Below are 22,731 nucleotides of genomic sequence, written 5' to 3' on the forward strand. Positions count from 1 at the left end.
TTGCTGAACATTTTTCAGATACGGGAATATACGTGTAGGTATGGGAACTTAGAAATGGGCCTTCTTCATGGCTGCATTGGAAGTTTGTCTGCACCCCAAAATGTACTCAGATTGTGGTGTCTTCCCATGGTATTTGGTGTATGTACACACACGTACACACACACACTCACACACACAGTGTTTTTCTCTCTCCCCCTCCCTCTGCCTCTCACGTCTGTACACATATTCTCATTCTGCAGGAAGGGAACATTTGTATTTGAGGAATGTCAGGCCTTTAAAATTCAGAGTAAAAGCTGCCACCCACCACTTCACCCAAGGGCTTCCAAGAACACATGTTCTTAACTTCTGTTTCCTCTGAGGCCTTCGAGCAGTGGGAAGGAACAGGGTGTCACTTGGAGCCCAAGTGTCTCCCGAGGGCTTTTGCTTTTTTTGTTTTTCACATTATTTTGAGGGGAAAGGGATGAAGCTTGTTAGCTTGTTTGTTTCCTTACATTTTCCTTCTCTCTCTCTCTTTTTTTTTTTTTTTGATACATTCGAAGGACTTGTTGTTATTTTTAAAATCATGTCATGCAGTCTTCACTAATGGCTTAAATTTGTAAAGGCAGTGGCAGGAAAGGCCACGTCAGGGTGGGATTTTTGAGTGAAATGTCTACTGTGGCTTGGGCCTTCTTCAAGAATCAGCATTGTTCATTAACTTTCCTTCCTCTGTTGATCTGTGTAGATTCAGTTAGTACTTTAATCATTTTATTATTTTTCAAATTAATGTTTGTTACCTTATTTTGGCTGAATGGAAACTCTCTCTAGCCCACTTCTGCAAAAAACTTTGTAAATACATACAGAATCCTTTTGAAAGAATTGTCGTGATCGATCCTCATTAGGCCCTCTAGTTCCCACCGGAATTGGCTTTGTAAAGAGCAGGTTGTTATTCCTTGGGTGGTACGTTGGACTGTTTCGGTTTGGACTTACTAAGAAAGCCAACAGTTGCCATGGTCTCCATCTGAACAGCTTCCCATCTGCTCACTTGAATCACCTGCCAGGTTGGAGCAGGAGGCTGCCATATTGTTTACTTTTGGGATTCTGCCCTTTCTGTCCCTCACTATTTTTTCTGTAGTAGGATATGTTGCTTGAAGAGGGGTGAGTCTTCCAACCCAGTACAAATCATGGTGACACCACGCAAAATAGAAAATGAGAAAGATGTTTGATCCAGTTGTCAGTCTGCAGATGGGCCAAGAGTAGGTTGAAATTAGCTCTTTCTGTCCTGGCTAATGTACTTGCTTGGGAAATGCCAATTCAGGTCCTCAAATGTGTCTTAGAGAACTGTCCAAAAAATAAGCAGCATGAGAGGAGAAAACACAAACTGTATCTTTCATTTATAATTTTGATAATCATTTAGAAGACTTCTTAATGATGCCTAGACAACATATGAAGTAAAAGTGATATAGGAATCCTAAATTTCAGAGGAGAAAGGGCATACAAATCAGAATCAAAGCTTTATTGTGTGTGTGTGCACCTTTCCTTTCCTTTTTTTTTTTTTTGCATCTTTCCATAAAGGGTTACAAACTTATTTAAAATGTCCATGAGTTGTGATATGAACCAAATAGGAACTATTTGAATTTTCCCTGTCTTCCTGCCTCACTCTCTCCCATTCCTGTCAAATGATGGGACACAGCACAAAAGAAAAATAAAAATTGTATTGCACTTCATCAACAGGATGAGGCCTAATGAGGCTTGCACAGCATTGTCAAAAATGTATGTATATTTCAACCACGTTAATATTTTATTTAGCTGTCAATATACAACAAAAGATTTCACCTTTCATTTTAGAGCTGATTAGGACTTAGGAAATTGTCTTCTTAGATGCCACTAATAATGCCTCAAAAAACAAGTGGACGTGCGATTTCTGGCAGGTAGTCCAAGCCCACTTTTCCGCCCAAGTACGTCAGTTGAATTTGTCTTTTGCTAAAGATGTTAAAAATCATAATGTCTTATGTCAGTAGCAATAATGAAGGGGGAGATTGGCTTTAATGACATTATGAGAATCATTATGTTTAATTTATCGCTAATTAATGCTGACAGGTTTCATATGCCTTGGGTTGCTTTCATGTGAGTGTTACGTGCTGTTTTTTTTTTTTTTTTCTTTTTAATTGTGTGTACACATCCCTCCTCATTCATTCATTTTGATTCTGACGATTTACACAGCTTTCTGTCTTCTAGGTTCCCTCCCCATATGGTCCCACCACATCATACGCTACACACGACGGGCATTCCGCATCCGGCCATAGTCACACCAACAGTCAAACAGGAATCGTCCCAGAGTGACGTCGGCTCACTCCATAGCTCGTAAGTATTGCTGTTTTTCTCACCTTCTTTGTAGCTGCAGTGTTCTGCAAGCCTGTTGCAGCTGCTGGGTGGTGGCTTTCTGCCTAAGGTTGGCCTCGTTTGGTTTGACTGCAGCCAATACCCAGCCTGTGTGGGCTCTTCACTCCCTTACAAAGAGAGAGAGAGTGCACAGCGGCAGAATCTCACTGTACCATCGCGGGTTAGAACAGAACTGTTTTTTGTGTGTGTACTTGGGTACACTGGGATTTGCAGCCACTTCCCTGCCCCCTAACCCCATCACTGAACATTTGGAGCTTTGTTCTGCAAGCAGGAGAAAACCCTGCCGAGGTGAAGACAGCAACCATGTGCTTTCCCCTCTGGCTTGGGAAAATTGTATATTTGTGAAACTTGAGGAAGTGATTGCAAAATCCCTCTCTTCCCCCAAGCTATTTTTGTTCCATTTTCCGGGGTGCAGAAGAACTAAAAGCATGCTTTTTAATCCAAAACTGCTAGGCTTGGGGGTTATGAGACAAGGAGATACGCTCTCTGCCATGGAGGAAGTTGGACCACGACCTTGTTTATTGGGTTGTGTCTGTTTTGTCTATCTCCAGAAAGCATCAGGACTCCAAAAAGGAAGAAGAAAAGAAGAAGCCCCACATAAAGAAACCTCTTAATGCATTCATGTTGTATATGAAGGAAATGAGAGCAAAGGTCGTAGCTGAGTGCACGTTGAAAGAAAGCGCGGCTATCAACCAGATCCTTGGGCGGAGGGTAGGTGATGCCCTTCTCAGGGAGAAGCGGGGGGCGGGTGGTGAGGGACCAGAGTGCAGCAGGTCAGGTGGCAGAATGTCTCTGTCCCCATTTCTTTGGAGAATTCTTGCCCTTCAGCCACATTCTGAATCCTCTAATGGCCTTCATTGAGTCAGGACTAGTTATTCTGCACTCAGCGTTCAGAACAGCCACAGCCATACTCTTTCTCTACCCGAGCGAGTGAGCAAATGACAGAATGACATAGATAACAAATCAAGTTTTGTCTAAACATTCCTGTTAGTGCCAGGACCCAGCCAACGGTCAGTATGTACAGATTGTACCATTTCTGGACGGACTCACCCAAAAAAGCAGCATTATTTATTCCCTGACCTTGGCGTAATGTGTGATGTTCTTTCATGCTTTTCTCTTTGTTCATGTCTTTCTCGTCTGTACCCCATGTCCCCTCCAGTGGCATGCACTGTCCAGAGAAGAGCAAGCGAAATACTACGAGCTGGCCCGGAAGGAGCGACAGCTTCATATGCAACTGTACCCCGGCTGGTCTGCGCGGGATAACTATGTAGGTGGATCATTTTCATTAGGATTAGAGTCTGTAGAGCTGTGTTGTGTGTCTATATGGACAAAGAGACAAGGACCTGCCACTTGACTGGGGAGGGCCTCAACACCATCCAGTCTGCCCGCTTTGGGGACCGGTAGCATCTTCCTGGATCACTAAACTGCAGGGAGGGGCTTCCAGTGTGGATGGTTGGATCAGCTCACAGTCATTCTTCAGGGTGGAGAGAGGAGGCTGCAGTCGCAGTGTTCCAGCTCAGGACCAATGAGTTTGATTTGGTGCTTGGCTCCTTCCTAGAGGAGGCAAGGCTCTTAGGATACACAGAGAAGACCTTATGTTCCGGATTAGGTTCCTCAGGCTCCTCAGCAGTGATCAGTGGTGTGGCCTTCTAGGGAAGACCAGCAGGTAGGTGTGGAGGAACAGAATTTAATTCCTCTCAGGCCTTTCAGCAGGCCCTTTACCCTTAAGAAGGAAGAACAAAACTATTCCTTTGTGTCATGGTGCAGTAGAAGTTAGAAGCCTATTTCATCCTGAGAGGAGCATGATGGGAATATCCCTGAAAGCAGCCAGAGGAAGTTAGCCTTTGGCAGGATGCATGAACTGACTCTGGCCCCAGCAAGGGCAGGGAAAGGTGTGCTATGTGGTGTGTGTGTTCCTGGGCTCTGTGTTGGCTACAGGATCTGCCTAGTCCTCTCTTGGGTTGTAGGAAACGCCATGGGATGATTATTTTTACTAATTGCAGTGGCCGTGACCCCACGATTCCTCTCCTCCCATGAGCACGCTGTCTTCCGGAGACTTCTGTCACTTCTCACCATTGCTGGTTATCCTGCATTTTGCCCAGTAACTCCACTTTCATCTCTCGAGGGATGAAATGCCTCTTGTTTTGCCTGATACTTTATTTCATGACATTTGGTTCCGTGAAGGGATTTCACCATCCACTCTTAGGGGAAAACCAAAACTTGTCTTAAGGCCGGCACAGACCTCTCGTCCCCTTCCTGTTGATGTCTTAGAGCCGTGGATGGTTACTTTTCCAGTTATTTCTGACTCTCCCACTGGCATCATCCGCGGTGAAGCAGCTCGACGTATAGGGGTTGAGGTTGTTAAATTATTACTGAATTGAGTGAAACATGTCATGGTCTTTGAGGCTTCTGTGGCAGGGCCTGGGGACACACAGCTGTTAACTGCCTCGGCCTGGAAGTGTCGTGGGTCACTTTCTCCCATCACCCATTGGCCAGAGCTAGTCATATGACCCAACCTAACTGCAGGAGATGCTGGGAAATGTGCAGTTACTGTGCACAAGTTATTACAGGGATTCAGAGTTAAGTCGGATATCTTTACTCCCTCAGAACTTAGCATCTGCCAGGAAATCGCAAACATCTGCGGGCCTATGTGATTCTGAGGAAGAGCTGCTTCTGCCTGCTCTGATGAGTGATTTCAAGCCTCCTTCCTCTTTCTTCTCATACTTTTAAACCTGTGCTTGCTGTGTAGATGAGGGAGAAGGGAGGTGCCCCTGGCCATCTTTCTCGAGGCCCTGCCCCCTTAGCTGGCAGCGCTAGACTGTGCTCCTCCTGGGAGTTGAATCAGGAAGGAGTGCTGGCACCTCTGGGATGGCGCGTGTGCTCTGCTGAGTGCCCTTGTCGCCGACAGATGGGCTTACACGGGGTCTCCACTGCTTGGGACCTTTCCGTTTGTCCCCAGCATGTGTGCAGTGGGGAAGCCTTTCTTCTGGAGCTGAAAGGAAGAGGATGAGAAAGTGAATGCTCTCCCACAGGCTTGCTGTTCACCCCCACCTGACCCTGAGGTGGAGATTTCCAGCAGCAGGCAGGCTCCATAGCCTCCACGTACACAACCATATCATTTCAGGATAGCTGCTCTCCTGGTTTCGGGTCAGAAGTTCTTAGAGTTCATCTTGAGCTTCTACCTGCTACAGACCCAATTCTTTGAGTAATCTAGAATGATACCACAGAGCGAAATTCAGCTTCTCTATAGAGATCATATCCCCAGTAGACATTTTGGGTCATAGTAGGGCCTTCATGTACAGCTGTGCAGGGCGTGCACTGCACAACTCTAGAGTATGTCATTTACACTGGGGTCTATGTGAATGGTGCCCCCTGGAGTTGTGCAGGGTGAAATCTCTACAAAGGTACAAGGCAGACTGTGATAGCTTCAAAAGAATACCGTGTTTGACTTGCCTGGGAGTCGTTTAGAGAAAGTATTGCTCGAGGCTTTTTGTGACATACTTTCTGGGTTTCAGAAGGGCTGTGAGGCACTCGAAATGACTTTAGCTCAGTTTTAAATTTGGAAGATGGTTTGGTATAATAAGGGAACTCCTGAGACGATTTGAGGTTTAGAGATCTGGATTTAGGGCTCTAGGAACTTTATCTCTTGTAAGAGGTACTTAGATTCCTATTACAATGGCTCATTACACATGGGTGTGAACACACACACTCACACTCACTCCTTCCTTTTATGCACTAGGGAACACTGGGACTAAGAACCGCAGCATTGAAGCTTTTATGGATTTGAATGTGGTAGCAACTTAACTAGTATTTTTTTTTTTTTTAACTAACTTGACGTGGGAGTTTCCATATATTACTTTGGTCATTGTAAACTCCAAAAGGTTCTTCTGGAAAATATTTCCTGAGATCTTCTCATGCCTTTTTCACATTCCTGCTTTTCCAGCCAACTGGTAATGGAAGCCTTTATATCTCTACCTTAGGACAACAGAATTGAGTGAAACAGTCACATTTGGATTGTCAGACTTGGCACATTCTTTAGAGCCCAAGAGAAAACATCTTGAGTCCCATAGTAATATGTAACCCCTGGGATTATATTTGACATTATTTCCTTTTTAACCCTCTACACTGGGTAAAGGATAGAGGTCCCATGCCATTTGCTCACCTGAGTTTCTTTTCTTCCACCCCTATCGTAGGCCCTTTCTTTCTTCTGTTACATTTAAAGGGGTAGTAGGGTGGCCACTTCCCTGGAGATGCATCTTTGTCTTCACTAAGTGTAGGGTTTATCCATTTTCTCATGTCTTCTTTTTATTAAAACACAGTCCCTGTCCTCCAGAAGTCTCTAGTCTAAATGACAACTTCTGCAGTAGTCAACATCTCCGTGCTGTATCCTAAAGGCACAACTTCCTTGTGGGTAGAGGAATTTTCACATGCCTTCACAGTATATTGCAAGGAATTGGAAACGGGGATGCTTTTTCACACATGGCTGAGAAGCCCTTGGGTATGTGGATGCTGATACTCCTTGAAGTTAAAACATTTCTGTGCCCAGTTTTTATGAATACTTCAGGCTCCTAAACGAACCGAAACTAGGCCCGCCTGCCTGTTCCAGGACAGCCAGGTGGCACTTTGCCCCTCACGTGGGAGAGGCGCGGGCATGGAGATGGTCCGTTGCAGGCCCATGAGATGCCAGCTTCATGATAAAGCACATGAGGTCCTTTTAAAAGAGATTGTACATGAAGGAACATAGCATGTTTCAACAAGATCCCCGAACAGAAGGCCAAAACAAAGCTCCCAAGTTGCACAGGCCCCTTCCCCTCAGAGAAAAGATAGGCCATTTCTACAACAGATGGCCCTCAGCCCTGGGTGGAGCCTAAGCTTGGTGGCATCACCACCTTGAGGTTTTCCTGACAGAGCCTAATGTGTTCTCGAGTTTCTTTCTTTCTTTTTTGAGACGGAGTCTTGTTCTGTCGCCAGGGTGGAGTGCAGTAGCACGATCTTGGCTCACTGCAACCTCTGCCTCCCAGGTTCAAGTGATCCTCCTGCCTCAGCCTCCCGAGTAGCTGGGACTGCAGGCACGTGCCACCACGCCCAGCTAATTTTTTGTATTTTTAGTAGAGATGGGGTTTCACCATGTTGGCCAGGATGGTCTCGATCTCTTGACCTTGTGATCTGCCCGCCTTGGCCTCCCAAAGTGCTGGGATTACAGGTGTGAGCCACCGCACCTGGACCTCAAGTTTCTTTCTACCTATCATTGTCTTTTTCTCTTCCAAGTTGACATCAACATACTGTGAGAAGCTTTAGGCAAAGGCAACTTTTAGCTGTTCTGAAACATATAGCAGTGTAAGACCATTTCATTTCGATGTATGCCAGGCAGCTACTTCATCTGGGTAGGGCTATGAGGGGAGGGAGAACTAGTCCAATCCAGAATGAGGCAGTCACCTCTCCTGAATTTCCCCCAGTCCCATTCCACATTTGCAACCTCGAGCAGACGGATCAGGTTGGAGAATATGAAAGACTCCATGCAGTTCATCCCCTAAAGCCCTCACTAAAAGAGCTTCCTTGGAGGGCTAGGCATTAAACATGTAGGCAGCAGAACCTTGTGGTTGAAGGCTTTGGAGCCAAGACCACCTGAGTTCTCTGTTGCCTCCACCACTTGCTAGATGTGTGACCCTGGCAAAGTTACCTAACTCCTCAGTTTTCTCCTGTGTGAAACTGGAATGGTGGTAATACCTGTTGAAGAGGATTGTTGTGAGGATTGAGTCCATCTGCGTAGCACACCTAGAATCATGCCTGGCACCTGGCATATGCTCAACGCATGTGACCCGTTCACGGGAGGAGTGGTATCATCCTCATTATGTCAGCTAGAAGAGAATTGAGGGAACGTTTTCTTTCTTACAGATGTCCACTCAGCAGTTTTTTTGTTTTTTTGTTTTTTGTTTTTTGTTTTTAAACAGAGTTTCACTCTTGTCGCCCAGGCTGGCATGCAGTAGCACGATCTCGGCTCACTGCAACCTCCGCCTTCCGGGTTCAGGCAATTCTCCTGCTTCAGCCTCCCGAGTAGCTGGGGCTACAGGCGTGTACCACCATGCCCGGCTAATTTTGCATTTTTAGTAGAGACGGGGTTTCGCCATGTTGGCCAGGCTGGTCTTGAACTCCTGACTTCAGGTGATTCTCCCGCCTTGGCCTCTCAGAGTGCCAGGATTATAGGTGTCAGCCACTGCTCCCAGCCCACTCAGCAGTTGTGAAAGGAGCCCAGATGATTCCTGGTTCTATTTCACCCTTTTCCCCTGCATCTTTAACAACAAGCTCTAAGAGAAGCCTCTGCTAAAGCTTTCATTCTCTTGATTCAGAGTGGGACCCTTTGGCCTTCATAAGTAAGAGCTGTGAGCAGGTCAGGCGGGGCAGCCCTTGAAGCTGGTGCGGCCATGACCACCTTCATGTGCTCCTCAAAGATGGGCTCTCAGACTGCTTGCAACGCCATCATCCCACTCCTCTCTGAATCTTCCTCGTGCAGTCCCCCCTTCCCTTTTATGGATCAAATGCTGTGGGTCAGGTTTGACAATGGACATAGGTACATGAGAAATGAGAGCTTCCCTTCACCACCCACCAATCCCTTCTCTTCTCCCAAGAAGCGTGTGTCCCTCCAGCTGGGGTACAATGCAAGGGCATTTGGCTTGAAGCGGGGTTGGAGGTTGGACAACTACCGGGGGTTGATGTGGATGGAGATGGCAGTATGGTCACTTCCTGCTGCTTTCTCCTTCCAGGTGTGCCCAGACACTCTTCTCACTTCTGTTTCTTGCAGTAATTCCCTGTGTTTCATCTGTTCATCTAGGGAAAGAAGAAGAAGAGGAAAAGGGACAAGCAGCCGGGAGAGACCAATGGTAAGTGAGAATCATCAGGTTAGAGGAAGGAGCTGTAGCCTGAGGACCACCCTTTTATGTTAGGTTTCCATCTGGGGGAGGCAGGAGAAATTCAAGGCCAGGACATTGTGGGGGAACCCTTTTTAGCCAGCCTTTTTGTTTATGCATTTTAATTAATTGCTTCATGACTGCCCTTTTAAAGCTAGTAACATCCATTGTTGCATGAAAAGCACATTGTAATTCTAGTGGAATGTGTTTTAAAATAACTGCAAAGCCTATAACTGGAGAGCAAGCGGTAGGCATGCCTATGCCGGGATTTATACAGTCTGCTTATTTTCTATGTGCCTGAGAAGGGATGAGGAGGGGGTGGGGCTTAGGGGAGTAGGAGGGGGTGTGTGTGAGTGTTTGATATTAACTGGGCTGTTCCTGAATGTTCTGATGCATGCCTTTACAGTGGTAAATTACACCCATTTTAAATTAAGGAGGTTTGTCATTCTCTAGAAGAAATTAGAAATACTGCATAGGCAATCTCAGAGGTCCCTTGGAGAAGGCCAGGCTTTTACAAACAAACAAAACAAAAATTTTGAAGGCTTTGTATAATTTGTTCTTTTTTTTCAGAACACAGCGAATGTTTCCTAAATCCTTGCCTTTCACTTCCTCCGATTACAGGTGCTAATGTCATTTTGAGTCATTAAAATAGTTGATAAACTGTTTTTTAATTTTTCTTGCCATTATAGTTCTATTAACATTTAAACACGTATGACATTTGAACATTCTTTAAAATGACCATCAACACGGTTTCGTATGTTTTGGTAGATTTTTTTTTTTTTCAGTTGCTTCTGTTTTTTTGTTTTTTTTTTTTTAATTTAACCTTTGTTTTGTTTATTTATTTATTTTTCCCATAACAGTTGTTTAAGCAGTGATGACAGTGATTTAGAGTTGAACTAACTGTGCAAATTGAATATGCAGTATTTCTTTAAAAGAGACTGGTTAAAAAAAATGGAAGGAATTCAGTAATAAACCTCCTTAATCTAATGGCATTTTTTTCATTGCTCCCACTAAGTTTTCTCACGCAAGCATGCATCCGCAGTATGATTATTTTTTCCTTTGCTTTTTGTTATTTTAGTTTTTTTCTTCCTTTTGCTTTTCTGCTCATAATTTGCAAATCCACTAGCATTTTACTGACTGTGCCTGCTTAAATGCTGCTATGAGCTTCTAACTAACTCCTAACAGCTCACACAGCCTGTTTACCTTTATCTGTTCCTCTCTTAATAATTAATGAAAATAGATTTAAAAAAAAAAAAAAGACGAACGTTCCAAAAGCTGCAATATCCCAGTACCACAACCCTTTTCTTTCTTTATTTCTTTCTATTTTGTTTCGTTTTGTTCTGTTTTTATTTGTAATTTTTTTCTTTTTTTAAACTATTGTATTCTGAGAAGAAAAAAGCATGTTACAAACTTAATTCCCTCCTTCGCTTTATTTTCTTCTTTAAGAAAAAAAATTGAGAGAAAAAAGGGAAAGCAGAACTAAAAGAGGAAAAATATTTAAGTTATTTCGTGTCTAACTTCCCTTTGTCAGCTCGAACCAAATCTGAAAGACAGTCCTTAAAGAAGGGATACTGCAGCTTTATTTGCAACAGCTAATTTCAAAAGTTGAATAAGAATGTGATTTTTACTTTTTTTTTTTTTAATTAAAGAAAGTTAAAAAACGAAAGTCAATATTTTGCAATTAGTAACCAGGTCATTGATTTATTCCCTTTTTTATTTTTATTTTTTTCTTATTTGTATCTTTCTCTCCCCCCCCCTCCCTCTCTCTCTCTCTTTCTCTCTCTCTCTCTCCCTTTCTCCCACGTTCTCCTCCTCTGCTCGCTTCTCTCTTGAACTCATTCAGACCTGAGCGCTCCTAAGAAATGCCGAGCGCGCTTTGGCCTTGATCAACAGAATAACTGGTGCGGCCCTTGCAGGTGTGTATAGTTTTCCAGATTCGCTGTGCTGGTTTGCAGCTGGTCTATTCGATCCTCTCCCCCTTCTCTGGCCTGTTGCTTTGTAGCTCTGTGTGTGGATCTCAGGAGACACAGGGGAGTGGGACACTGCCAAGTGTATGGGTTCTATGAGGGATGTGCTTGTTCTCCTGCTGCTGCCAGCCAAAATGCCACTGTAAAACAGCATCACTCGTGCCTCCTCGGGTCAGCGACAGCAAACCTTAGCGCGCCCCCTCCCAGGGAATGTTACCTGCCAACCCCCATCCCTTCCTTGTGACAGCCCAGGATCGGAATCCTGGATAGGTAGAAGCAAATGACGTCACCTTCTCCCCTCCTCTTCTCTCTCTCTTTTTATTTATTTATTTTTTTCATTGTTGTTTTTTGGTTTCTGGTTGTTGTTTTGTGTGTGTGTGTTTTATTGTTTTATTTTATTTTATTTTTCTTTTGACTCATAGAAGTCCTTTCCTTTCATGTCCTTGGTGAGGGAAGATTATCAAATAGAACCAAGGTGATATAGAAGAAAAGGAAGCTGTAGCTGAGATTTCACATCCAACTGAGCACGACCCACCATTGTGTTGTATTTTTTGTGTTTACCTTATGCTAACAGATGCAAATACTCCAAAGAAGTGTCGGGCACTGTTCGGGCTTGACCGACAGACTTTATGGTGCAAACCGTGCAGGTATATTACCACTGCGAGGCCTTTGGGAAAATCAAAGCATTCTGTCCTTCCGGTACCTTAGCGTGATAATTTATTTTGACCTCGTTCCCCATCTACTTCCCCTCTGGCATCAATGACTAATGATCCTCATTCTTCAAAATTTCCTTGCTAATTTTATGCCATTTCCTCTCCCCACTTTCTCTTTCTCTCTTTCCCCCCTGCTCTCGTGAATAATATCCCTGGTGGCAGGACTGAGACCACAGCCTTAACAAACAAGGAGGGGCACTTATCTTTTTTGCTTTGAAAGCCAGCATCCTGGAGCTGGTCCGGCCCTATGAATGCCTTGGTGGCCCGGGTACTGAGCACAGAGAGCCACCATTTCCAAAGGTTTGCATGAGTTAACACTTGGCAGCAATTGCATTCCCGTGCACTTAGAGTCGAGACACATGGAGAAGGGTTCTGGGGTAGGCTTCTTCTTTCCCTTTTTTCTTTTTCCTTTTTGGTTGTTTTATGTTTAAAAACCACATGTCTGTACAGAGGAGCTTGGTTAGCTGACATTGTTTTACAGTGCTGAAAAAGAAGCGTGGCATTGAACGGCATGCACCAGCTAAAGGGCTGCAAGCAGTGAGTCATGCAGTCTCAGACTGCAGTGTCCCTAGGCCTGCAGAATTAACAAAATATATGTGTATATATATAGCATTGGTTCCAAAAGGAATCAGAACAGCCCAGAAGTGTCCAAATTAAGCACTCATGTTCCACCTGCAGGTCTCCATCCAGCCTGCATTCTCAGGGAAAGTGTAGGTACTTCCTTCTTGGTGGAGGGATACCAACTAGCTCCTGTCTCATTTCCTTTCTTTAATGACCACCTTTGGTTAAATGTGTTGTTTCTTTGTTCTGATACAAGCAGTCTTTGAATTTGGAATATTACAATGGTAGGTATTTCAACACCCCAAACACGCTTCCCTGTTTGTAGTGCCTCCCTCGTCACGTGTCCCTCCCCTTCATGACTTTGCCATGTGCTCCGTGTTTAGACGTTAGATCAGATGTGCATCCCATTACGTGCATGCCCACGAGTCTCCTGTGTCTCTTCTCCCCTTCTCTGATGCCAATACGAGAGATCGGTGAAGTGCCTCGTGTTGACCCCAGCACACATTAGAGGAGAGAGGGCCTGAGAGTCTTCCCTGAGAGGGAGCCACACAGACAGCCCTCTGCCCATGGAATGAGGGATTTGGGGGCGAGTTGAACACCCGGCAGGAGAGGAACTCCCCAGGCATTCTGTGAGATGGTAGTGTTCACAGAGCTGACAGATGTCCCTTTGACACAGTCCTGGGGTCTTCTCTGCACAACAGAAAGGAGTTTTGTGACAAAGTTGATGGAGGAGGTTAGGTATTTAATTAGGACTAGCCAGGGAGGGCAGGGACTCTGTTAAGCAGTGAATTTGTCAAAGTTTTGCTTGTACCAGGTGGGAAGATAACTAGCTGTGGAAGCCTGTTCTGAGATGCCCTGCCATGGCCAATGACGGGTTAACCACAGGGGTCACTAAAAGAGAGGGTTTCTCATGATCTGTAGAAATGTACAACTGACACTATTGTGTGCTCCTCACAATAAGGCCGGTTCAGGTACCTGGTTTGTTTATTTTATTAATGGGGTAGGTGGTGGTTTATGAATCCTTTTTTTGTTTTGGAAGTAGTTGCTGCAAGTCAGACTTTTTTTTTTCTTGAGGTTATTCCTAACATTGACCCAAACATACATCCCCCATTTGGGCATAGTTTTAGCTTACACCTTGCTTACAGCCTGGGTGTATCTTCAGAGACCAGAATTTTATTGATAGCAAAAAAAAAAAAAAAAAAAAATCTGCCAACCCAAAACCTTTGTAGCTGCTTCCTGTTTGAGCAGCATGGTTTTCTAAAATGCATCTTGGAGGGGCTGTCAATATGACAGCATTTCTCCTTCAGATGCTGAGCCCCTGGTCCTAGGTGCCAGAGTTCCCCAGGTCCCCGTCTCCACCTGGTTTTCTTTCCAGTCTCAGCAGTGTTCAGACTTTCCCGGCAGACATTTTTCTTTGTTGGTGACTTTTCCATACCATGGAATGATTAGCAAATGCATTTCTGCTGTCTTTGAAGGATGTTATTCCAAAACAGGATCAGGAAGAACCCTTAGTTTCCTTTCAGAATAAACAAGAGGCCAGAAAGGGGTTTTTAAGAGGCCACTCCTCTGAATCGAGATGAAGCCTAGGTTGGGGGTGCTAAGAGTATGGGTTACCTTCCCCCTTTTACTCAATTTTTCCTTTTAACGTGGCTATGGCCACCCCTGGCTTGATGCTGAAACCCATAGGACAAAATGTACTTTAAAAAAAGAAAAGGAAAAAAGAAAAAAAAGAAAAGCAGTTGCCAACCGAGGCATTTTCTGACTCGTCAGAAATGTGTGTGCGTGCCAGCTGCCCTGTGCTCAGCCACCTTAGAAGACCCATCGCTCTGTCGCCATAGTCTTCATGTCCCATGTTCCAGATACCCCTCTCATTCCTATGATCTGGAAACTTCCACGTCATGAGGGTGGGAGGGGTGAGGAAAGTACCAGAATGCTCCTAGCCAATCAGGGCTCCTAGCTTGCCACACAAGGTTTCTAGTTTTATTTGACATTTGTGGACATTTTAACAAGATTCTGTTTTGAGCCCACCAAGTTGCTTTTCCCATCTTTTCACTCTGCCCTAATATAGCATGGAATGCTGCTTGGTGCTGTTCCCTTGTCTTCCTGGTTGTTCTCCCCGCTTCTTTCTTTCTCCCTTTCCTTTCCTCTCTCTGTTTTTCTCTGTTGCTTTCTCAGTTTTGCTTATGCCCTCTCCCTCCCCCCCTCCTTTCCTTCTCCCATTTTTAAAATGCATGGACATCTTAGTTTTTTGAGCATGTTTTGATCTGCAGGCTAAGGTGGTTTAAAACTCTGAGAGGCTTAATTATTTATCTTGGTTTCTGGGATGGAAGCAGAACCCATAGTCTATTTACTCTCTCCCAGGGAGAAAAAGGAACCTTGCCAAATTGAGGGTGAGAGGGGGTGGTGCTTGCTCCCCTAGAGTTCCTTCTGACCCAGAGGGAACAGACAGACCCTGAGGCCACTAGCCCCCATGAATCTCAGCCTCTGGGAGGCAGGGAGGACTGAGCATGCTCCCTTACACCCCTCCCCTCCTTCCCTGCCTTCCTGCCATCTTGCTGAGTCCAAACCCCACGCACAGAGGGGCATGATCAGACAGCTCTGGGGCACAGACTGAGAGGAGGAACTGAGCACACCCTTCCTTTCCAAGGCCAGTGACATTGTCTGACAGTGGTTGCCTTCAAGCAGGCAGCATCTTGGTTGCTTCCAGCGGCAGAAAGCTGGCCAGTGCTTACACACGTGTTTCCAGTTGGAGTGTTATCAGCCATGGTTCTGACAATATTCTAGGGTCCTTAGATGAGCACACTTCCTGTATCTGCATTATTTTTATAGCATTAGTGGGGTTGATCCCCAGGCTCACCTTTCCTTACCAAATACCATCCCATCAGACTGGGATTAATGGGAGGAGAAGCTTTGAAGTCACATGCTCAATTTCTTGAGTTGATTTTCCCCGACCTCATCCTTTGATGCTAAGCAAGAAAGGCTCTGAAATTCTCATTCCTATTTCTTACATGAATGAGTAGTGAAGAGGGGAGATGCTGGTTTTGGTGCAGGGCAAAATTAGTCTTTCTGGTTTAAACACGAATCACGATAACCCAAACCCAGGAAGGTCCATGCTGCGATTCCCTGGCACTTCTTCTTTGTAGTCACTTCGGTGACCGGCTTGTGCTGCACCCTCCATTGACTAGCCTCGGCATATTGACAAGGGCAGGATGCCCCTCCATCCATCCCATCCTCACCATCTCTCCTTCAACCTTCTCACTACGGGGTGGGGGAGGGGAAAGCCCCAAATCTTTAAAAAAAAAAAAAAAATCAATTTTGAATCTTAATTTAATCCACAACCTGCAGGCCATACAACCAGTTATTCTTGTTCCTTTGAATCATTTTCTGTTTTTCTTATTCTTCCCCCTCCCCCACCTTTGTTTATCCTCTTCTACCTGTTTTTGGTGGTTTCTTTTTTTTTGTTTCGTTTTTTGTTTTTGTTTTTTTTTTTTTTAAGTTTATTTTGTTTTATTTTTGTTTCCCTTCCTCCCTTCTCACCTGATTCTGACCTCTCTTGATTTGGTGTGGTTCTTAACAGACAAGCCCGAAAGCTCTCTGGGCGCCAGCAGCCTCATGGTGGTGGTGTGTTAAAACCTTTAAGCCTCTTGCTAGCGCTGCCTTCAGCTATGTGGGCTCAACAGTGAGCATTTTGAGAGTTTCATATTGATACGAGGCAGCTGGGGAAGGAGCTCTGTCTTTCTCTTTTAAACACACACACACTCGCACTCACACACACACATCACTGGGGGATGGGGGTGCTAGTGTTGGGAATGGGAGTGAAGGGCCGAGGAAACTTGATGGGAAAGTGAGGGACTGCCTAAGCCAAAAGGGCTTTTCAGTTCATCTCAATTTGGACAAAGCCGTTTTCTGGCAAATAGATGCCACCGTCTGCAGGTGGCCGCCTCCATGCTGCTCTCATATAATTTGGGCATGGTGGGGCCATGGGTGTTTAGTAGGGGTTGGGGGGAAGCAAGTAGAGAGTTCAGACTCTTAAATAAGTTGTTTGCCAGAGCAGGCTTAGATCTGGGCACTGTGAAGTGAGCGACCCACCCTGGGGGGCGCCACCGTAATTGTCCTCGGACCACTGGGCATGCCACCTCTGTGGGACATCCCTTAGGTGATCTCAGCTTGGGTGTGAGCATTAGGTAACTCTCTTCCTTGGCATCTGTGCCCTCTATTCACAGATAACTCTCTCCCCTGTTTCTAGGAGAAAAAAAAAGTGCGTTCGCTACATACAAGGTGAAGGCAGCTGCCTCAGCCCACCCTCTTCAGATGGAAGCTTACTAGATTCGCCTCCCCCCTCCCCCAACCTGCTAGGCTCCCCTCCCCGAGACGCCAAGTCACAGACTGAGCAGACCCAGCCTCTGTCGCTGTCCCTGAAGCCCGACCCCCTGGCCCACCTGTCCATGATGCCTCCGCCACCCGCCCTCCTGCTCGCCGAGGCCACCCACAAGGCCTCCGCCCTCTGTCCCAACGGGGCCCTGGACCTGCCCCCAGCCGCTTTGCAGCCTGCCGCCCCCTCCTCATCAATTGCACAGCCGTCGACTTCTTCCTTACATTCCCACAGCTCCCTGGCCGGGACCCAGCCCCAGCCGCTGTCGCTCGTCACCAAGTCTTTAGAATAGCTTTAGCGTCGTGAACCCCAGTTGCTTTGTTTATGGTTTTGTTTCACTTTTCTTAATTTGCCCCCCACCCCCACCTTGAAAGGTTTTGTTTTGTACTCTCTTAATTTTGTGCCATGTGGCTACATTAGTTGATGTTTATCGAGTTCATTGGTCAATATTTGACCCATTCTTATTTCAATTTCTCCTTTTAAATATGTAGATGAGAGAAGAACCTCATGATTCTACCAAAATTTTTATCAACAGCTGTTTAAAGTCTTTGTAGCGTTTAAAAAATATATATATATACATAACTGTTATGTAGTTCGGATAGCTTAGTTTTAAAAGACTGATTAAAAAACAAAAAGAAAAAAAAAGCAATTTTGAAGCAGCCCTCCAGAAGGAGTTGGTTCTGTATTATTTGTATTAAATACGAGCTTGCGAACCAATCATTTTACATCTGGTTTTTAAACCGTAAGGGCACCACGAATGCAGTGCCGTTACTTTTTTTTTTTTTTTTTCTGTGTGAAACAACTTTTATTGTGATGTTACTTGTTATTGTTTAAATGTACAGAAACAAAGGGTAAAAATGTGTTAATATACCTTGTTCCATGGTGTTGTTCTTTTGGGGGGAGGGGACGCTACTCAACACTTAATAGAATCACAACGCTGTTGGGCCAGTAGTATTTATTGCTTTAGAGATTGCTTGTCGTACCTGTATGTCGTCCCTTTTTAAATATGTTTTCCTTTTTCTTGAAACTGTATAAAGTTTTTTTCCCCCTTAGCATAAGCATCTTATATATAACAACTCATTTGTACAAGGTTTTTAAGTTTATATATAAAATGTGTATATATATTTTTGTTTCCCCTTTTTGACTTTTTTTTTTTCTGTATGAAACCCAGATGTCACCAAATGGACATTAATAGTTGCATTAAGGATCAGTAGCATTAACAAAAGTTGCTTTAAAAGCCATTATGTAAAACAAGACTTGAAAATGAGTGAGGGAATTTTAGCGACACTGTCTGAGCAGCAGTGGGAACCATCTTCGTTTCCCCTTTGAACTCCCAGTGGGATGCCCTACCCTGTGCCCTTAGGACCTGGACTGACCGTGTGCAAAACTTTACGTGCCAAAATTCTCAGTGAATTTAGCTTTCTCCCTCTTTTTGATGCTGTAATTTTTGTTCATCATGTTTTGCTGTGATGTTACATAGGTAGATTTGTATGTAGTTTTAATGTCACCTATAACAAAATGTGTTTGGTAGCAGATTGTCCAGAAAGCATTTTAAATGAAGAGGTATAAACCCTTAAGGGCCAAAATTCTGTATATTAGATTACTCTTAAATGAAAAACCAGCTGCCGCTTTTATGTACACATATTACATACGAGTAGGCAGCAGACTTTAAAAATAAAAAAACCTAGGCATGTTGATGTTGCAAAATGCTGTATAAAGCTGAAACCTGTTCATTCAGTGCCATTGTAGTTGACATGAAGCGATTGTAAAACTGTCTCCGATTTTTCTCTGGTTTATTAAAATGCTAACTATAACATTTTTTTGTGAATACTTTGAATGTTTCCTAACAGTTGTGATGTTACTGTTTCGTTTTATGCTCTTATTCCAAGTTCATTTTTAATGGTTTGGAAGCCATTTTTGTAATGAATAAATGTTCATGCTGTACAGTATCTGTAGCATGCCGTTCTGGATTAATAAAAGCAACTTAGTATGTGCAGATAAAGGCTGGTCACTTGTTTCTGTGATTTGGATTTTTATCTCTCTAGGGAAACTGGACCTACTGTAATCAAGAGAAACATATTCCCAAGTTGGAACTTGACCATACGGTTAGTGTGTGGGTGATGACTTAGATACCAGAACGTGGTCTTAGACTCTTTTGAGGGGTTGATCCCCTCCCCTCCATCCTCGTGGCCCGTTTGGTGTATCTGGTTTGCATAATGTGTCATTTGCAATGGAGATGATCAGTATCAAAGGGGATCCTTGGTGTGTGTCTTCTGTAGTATTTCACTGTGCCATTCCCAGTAGTTTATTGCTGAAAGCAAAGCACAGTTACAGAGCAAATGTCACTTTTTGGGGGGCTATAAACCAGTTTCTCTGACATATCCTACTCATCCTCTCACAGTAGCAAGCAGAAAGAATTTAATTCTGGTGAATGAGACTTAGTCCACCAAGAGTGCACTTAAGAAACCACATCCTTAGCAGTTAAGGATCATGGGTGTGAAAGCATCCTAACCTCCAAGAGTTGCATCCTGGGAGAGATGCAAGGGTGTCAAACTGCCCTTTCTCTAGCAGTGAGCAATTATTGAGTCAGCAGCTTTTTAGAAAATTGGATTAAGGTGATGCACTGAAAGGTGGGTGTGGAAGGGCCTTGCTGTATGTGGGATCCAAGTGTTCTGGCTGTACCCTGGTAAGAGCCCAAGTTCATCACCATCACTGAGCAGGGGCCACGATACAGATCTTCCCTAAGGTTTCCCCTGTATTTCATTTCTCTTGCTGACTAGATGGATGGATGGACACATTGTTCCATTTATCTAGGACATTTATACCTTCAAAGGATGACGATTTCAATGGGCATGGAACTGTTCGTGTTGCCGTTGTGGTTACTTAAGGTGACCACAGTATCGCATCAAGGACTTAAAAGCCCCTCAGAAACTGCTTTGCTCAAGCAAGTTTTTGTTCTGTAAAATCTCGGCATTTTGTTTTTGCTTTGCTTTGTATTCCCAGGGAGGGGTGTTTCTGGTTGTCCTTCCTCATTTTATTTTGCACACTGGGCCGAGTGACCTTTGAAAACACAAATAAGAACAGTATCTGTTATTCGTGGCAGTGTGCCAAGCTGTTTATGTGCATTTTCTCATTTAATCCTAACACTACCACCTAAGGTAGACATTCTTCTCCCCCGCCACCCTCTGCTTCATTTTCTGAAAATTGATTTAGGAACTGAGGGTTTTAGGTGCCTTGTCTAAGGCCACACAGGAGGTGGTGGGGCTGGGATTTAAATTCAGATCTGACTCCCGGCCCCTGCTCTTAAATAAAGACGGCCCTTCCCCTCCAAAACAGAAGTGAGGGAACAGTACTTTCAGAGGATTTCCTTGATTCCCCCACCTCCTCTGCCTCACACACTCGCTCACTCCCTTTCCTCTCTAGCTGTATTACAGAGTTAAGCTTACCTAAAAGCATTTTTGCTCTTCCTGCCTGGAAAACAACCCCTCATACTTCAGGTCTTGGCGAAGACATCCCTTTGTTGGGGTAGATGGTCCGGAGCCCCCGAGGGTTGCCTGTCTCCCTCCTGTGTGGTCTTTCAGGCTTCTGTCTTCTAGTCTCCTTCGAAAGTGGCTGTCGTCTGCTTAGGTCATTCCAGCCTCACCGTGTTTCTCAACCTCAGCACTCATGACATTTTGGGCCAGATAATTGTTAGTTGTGGGGGTCTGACCTCTGCATTGTAGGATGTTACCAACACCCCTGGCCTCCACCCACTAGATAACCTGTCAGCCCTTGCCCCACCACCAGTCATGACAGCCAGAAACGTCTCCAGACATCGCCAGATGTCCCCTGGGGGGCAAAATCACCCCCAGTTGAAAACCATTTCTCTAGATAGCCCTCCAGGATGACAGGATTGTGGCTTTCGTGCCACTGCTGTATGCTAGGGTCTTGGTTTAGTGCCGGGCACACAGTGGGGTGCTCGATATACATTTTTTGAGGGAAAGGAGGAATGAGGTTGGCCAACTCAACACTCATTGTAGGAAGCAGCAAAATGGAAACTTTCCATGAGGCTTCCAAATTTTGTGTTCTCACAACTTTCAGAGTGGTGGTGACCTTAATCCTTTCGGCCATGCTGAGATATAACCCACTGCCCTTGTTACAAAGGCCAGAAAAAGGGCAGGGGGGTCAGTCCCTCTGCTGTCAGCCAGCTCAAGTGCCAATCTCTATAAAAATCAAAATAGGGGTCACCAAGTCACACGCTTGCCTGCCTTACAACACCTGGTTGGTACTTGGAGGATCCTTCCACCCAAGACGGAACTTCCTTTCCCCCAGGCCTGTGTTCTCAGCAGCCCAAGCTCTAGTCTCCCAAATGCCCAGCCAAGTCTTTGCCCTTCAGCACTTCCTCTCTCTGTCTGATTTCTTCTTACCTCAAGAGTTTCTTTTCAAACTGAGCATCTTCTAATTTCATCTGTAAGAGTGGATCTGCGGGTTTTTTGTTACTAAGAGACCCTGAAACAACGTCTGGGAAACGATAACTCTCACTTTCCCAGCCACATCACTTTCGGCCTCTTACAGGGCTTAGCCAAAGATGTTTGCATATTAGTAGGGCGTAAGTTTCCTGTGGCTGCCGTAATGAATCAACACAAATGTGGTGGTTTAAAACAACAGAAATTTGCTCTTGCACAGCCTTGCAAACCAGAAGTCTGAAATCAAAGTGGTGGCAGAGCCGAGCTTCCGGCCAAGGCTCTGGAGGCTAATCTGTTCCGTGTCTGTTTCAGCTTCCAGTGGCTGCCTGTAATCCTTGGCACTCCGTGGACTGAAGCCACATCACTCCAATCTCTGCCTCCATCTTCACATCACTTTCTCCTCTTGTCTGTCCCCAGACTCCCTCTGCCTCTCTCTTACAAGGATACATGTTTTGTATTTTGGGCCTACCTAGATAATCCTGGATAAATATCCCTTCTCTTTAGATCTTTCACTTAATCACATATTTTGCTATATAAAGCAATACAAGTTTTAATAGGATTTGCATATGGACATATATTTCGGGGGGGGGGGGCCACCATTCAGCCCACTACAGAATCATTTGCTAACTGCTGAGTCTTAGCACAGAACCCTTCAGAATGGGCAGTTGTTCCACTATTGGTGGTGGTCTTGGATAGGCCCATGTGGAAAGCAATTTTTACAGTAGATGGCATTTCGTTTCAGGTATTAAAAGGTTCGTTGTTTTTTTTTTTTTCCTGATGATGTGGATTCACGTAGGGTCAGAGAGCCTTGGACCTGGATGCAGGATTTCGAGAAAGTAAGTAGCTTGGTGCAGTGGAGTGAATCTGAGCTTGGAGGATCCCACATCTGACTCTCTCGCCGTGTGTCCTTGGGTAATCCCTTCATCTCTCTGAGTCTTTGTTTCTTCAGCTAACAAGTGATGATACTGGCGTTCATCTGGACAGATTTGTATGAGGGCTAAGATGCAAAGTTGCTGGACTAGTAGGTCATAGTGCTTATTATTAATATAAAAGCCAAAGGCCAGTCTTCTATTTGTTTTCATTATTTCTTTTTCTTTTTGGAGACGGAGTCTCATTCTGTCGCCCAGGCTGGAGAGTGCATGGAGTGCAGTGGCACAATCTTGGCTCACTGTAATCCCCTCCTTCCAAGTTCAAACCATTCTCCTGCCTCAGCCTCCTGAGTAGCTAGGACTACAGGCATGTGCTACCATGCCCAGCCAATTTTTGTATTTTTAGTAGAGATGGGGTTTCACCATGTTGGCCAGGCTGGTCTTGAACTCCTGACCTCAGGTGATCTGCCCACCTCGGCCTCCCAAAGTGCTGGGATTATTGTTTTCATTATTTCTCTTT

At 44.8% G+C, this 22,731-nt stretch overlaps 1 protein-coding gene across 50 annotated transcripts in view; it reads left to right on the forward strand.

Annotated features, from left to right (window-relative positions):
* TCF7L2 (transcription factor 7 like 2) overlaps positions 1–18,899 on the forward strand; it is a 217,334-nt gene extending 198,435 nt beyond the window's left edge. For 10 of the 50 annotated variants that reach the window (XM_054503897.2, XM_054503889.2, XM_054503890.2 and 7 more), the window contains 7 exons: positions 2,215–2,340; positions 2,931–3,090; positions 3,539–3,646; positions 9,209–9,257; positions 9,855–9,905; positions 11,128–11,200; positions 16,772–18,899. In XM_054503897.2, the coding sequence (XP_054359872.1) occupies positions 2,215–2,340; positions 2,931–3,090; positions 3,539–3,646; positions 9,209–9,257; positions 9,855–9,905; positions 11,128–11,200; positions 16,772–17,189 (985 nt within the window). In that variant the 3' untranslated portion in view covers positions 17,190–18,899. Of the gene's footprint in view, positions 1–2,199; positions 2,341–2,930; positions 3,091–3,538; positions 3,647–9,208; positions 9,258–9,854; positions 9,906–11,127; positions 11,201–11,825; positions 11,899–16,771 lie in introns of all 50 variants that reach the window. The other 40 variants (XM_054503879.2, XM_063670274.1, XM_054503888.2 and 37 more) reach the window with 9 other exon arrangements.
* The last annotated feature ends 3,832 nt before the right edge of the window (positions 18,900–22,731 follow it).

This window comes from Pongo pygmaeus, chromosome 8 (assembly GCF_028885625.2).
Source record: "Pongo pygmaeus isolate AG05252 chromosome 8, NHGRI_mPonPyg2-v2.0_pri, whole genome shotgun sequence".
NCBI lineage: Eukaryota > Metazoa > Chordata > Mammalia > Primates > Hominidae > Pongo > Pongo pygmaeus.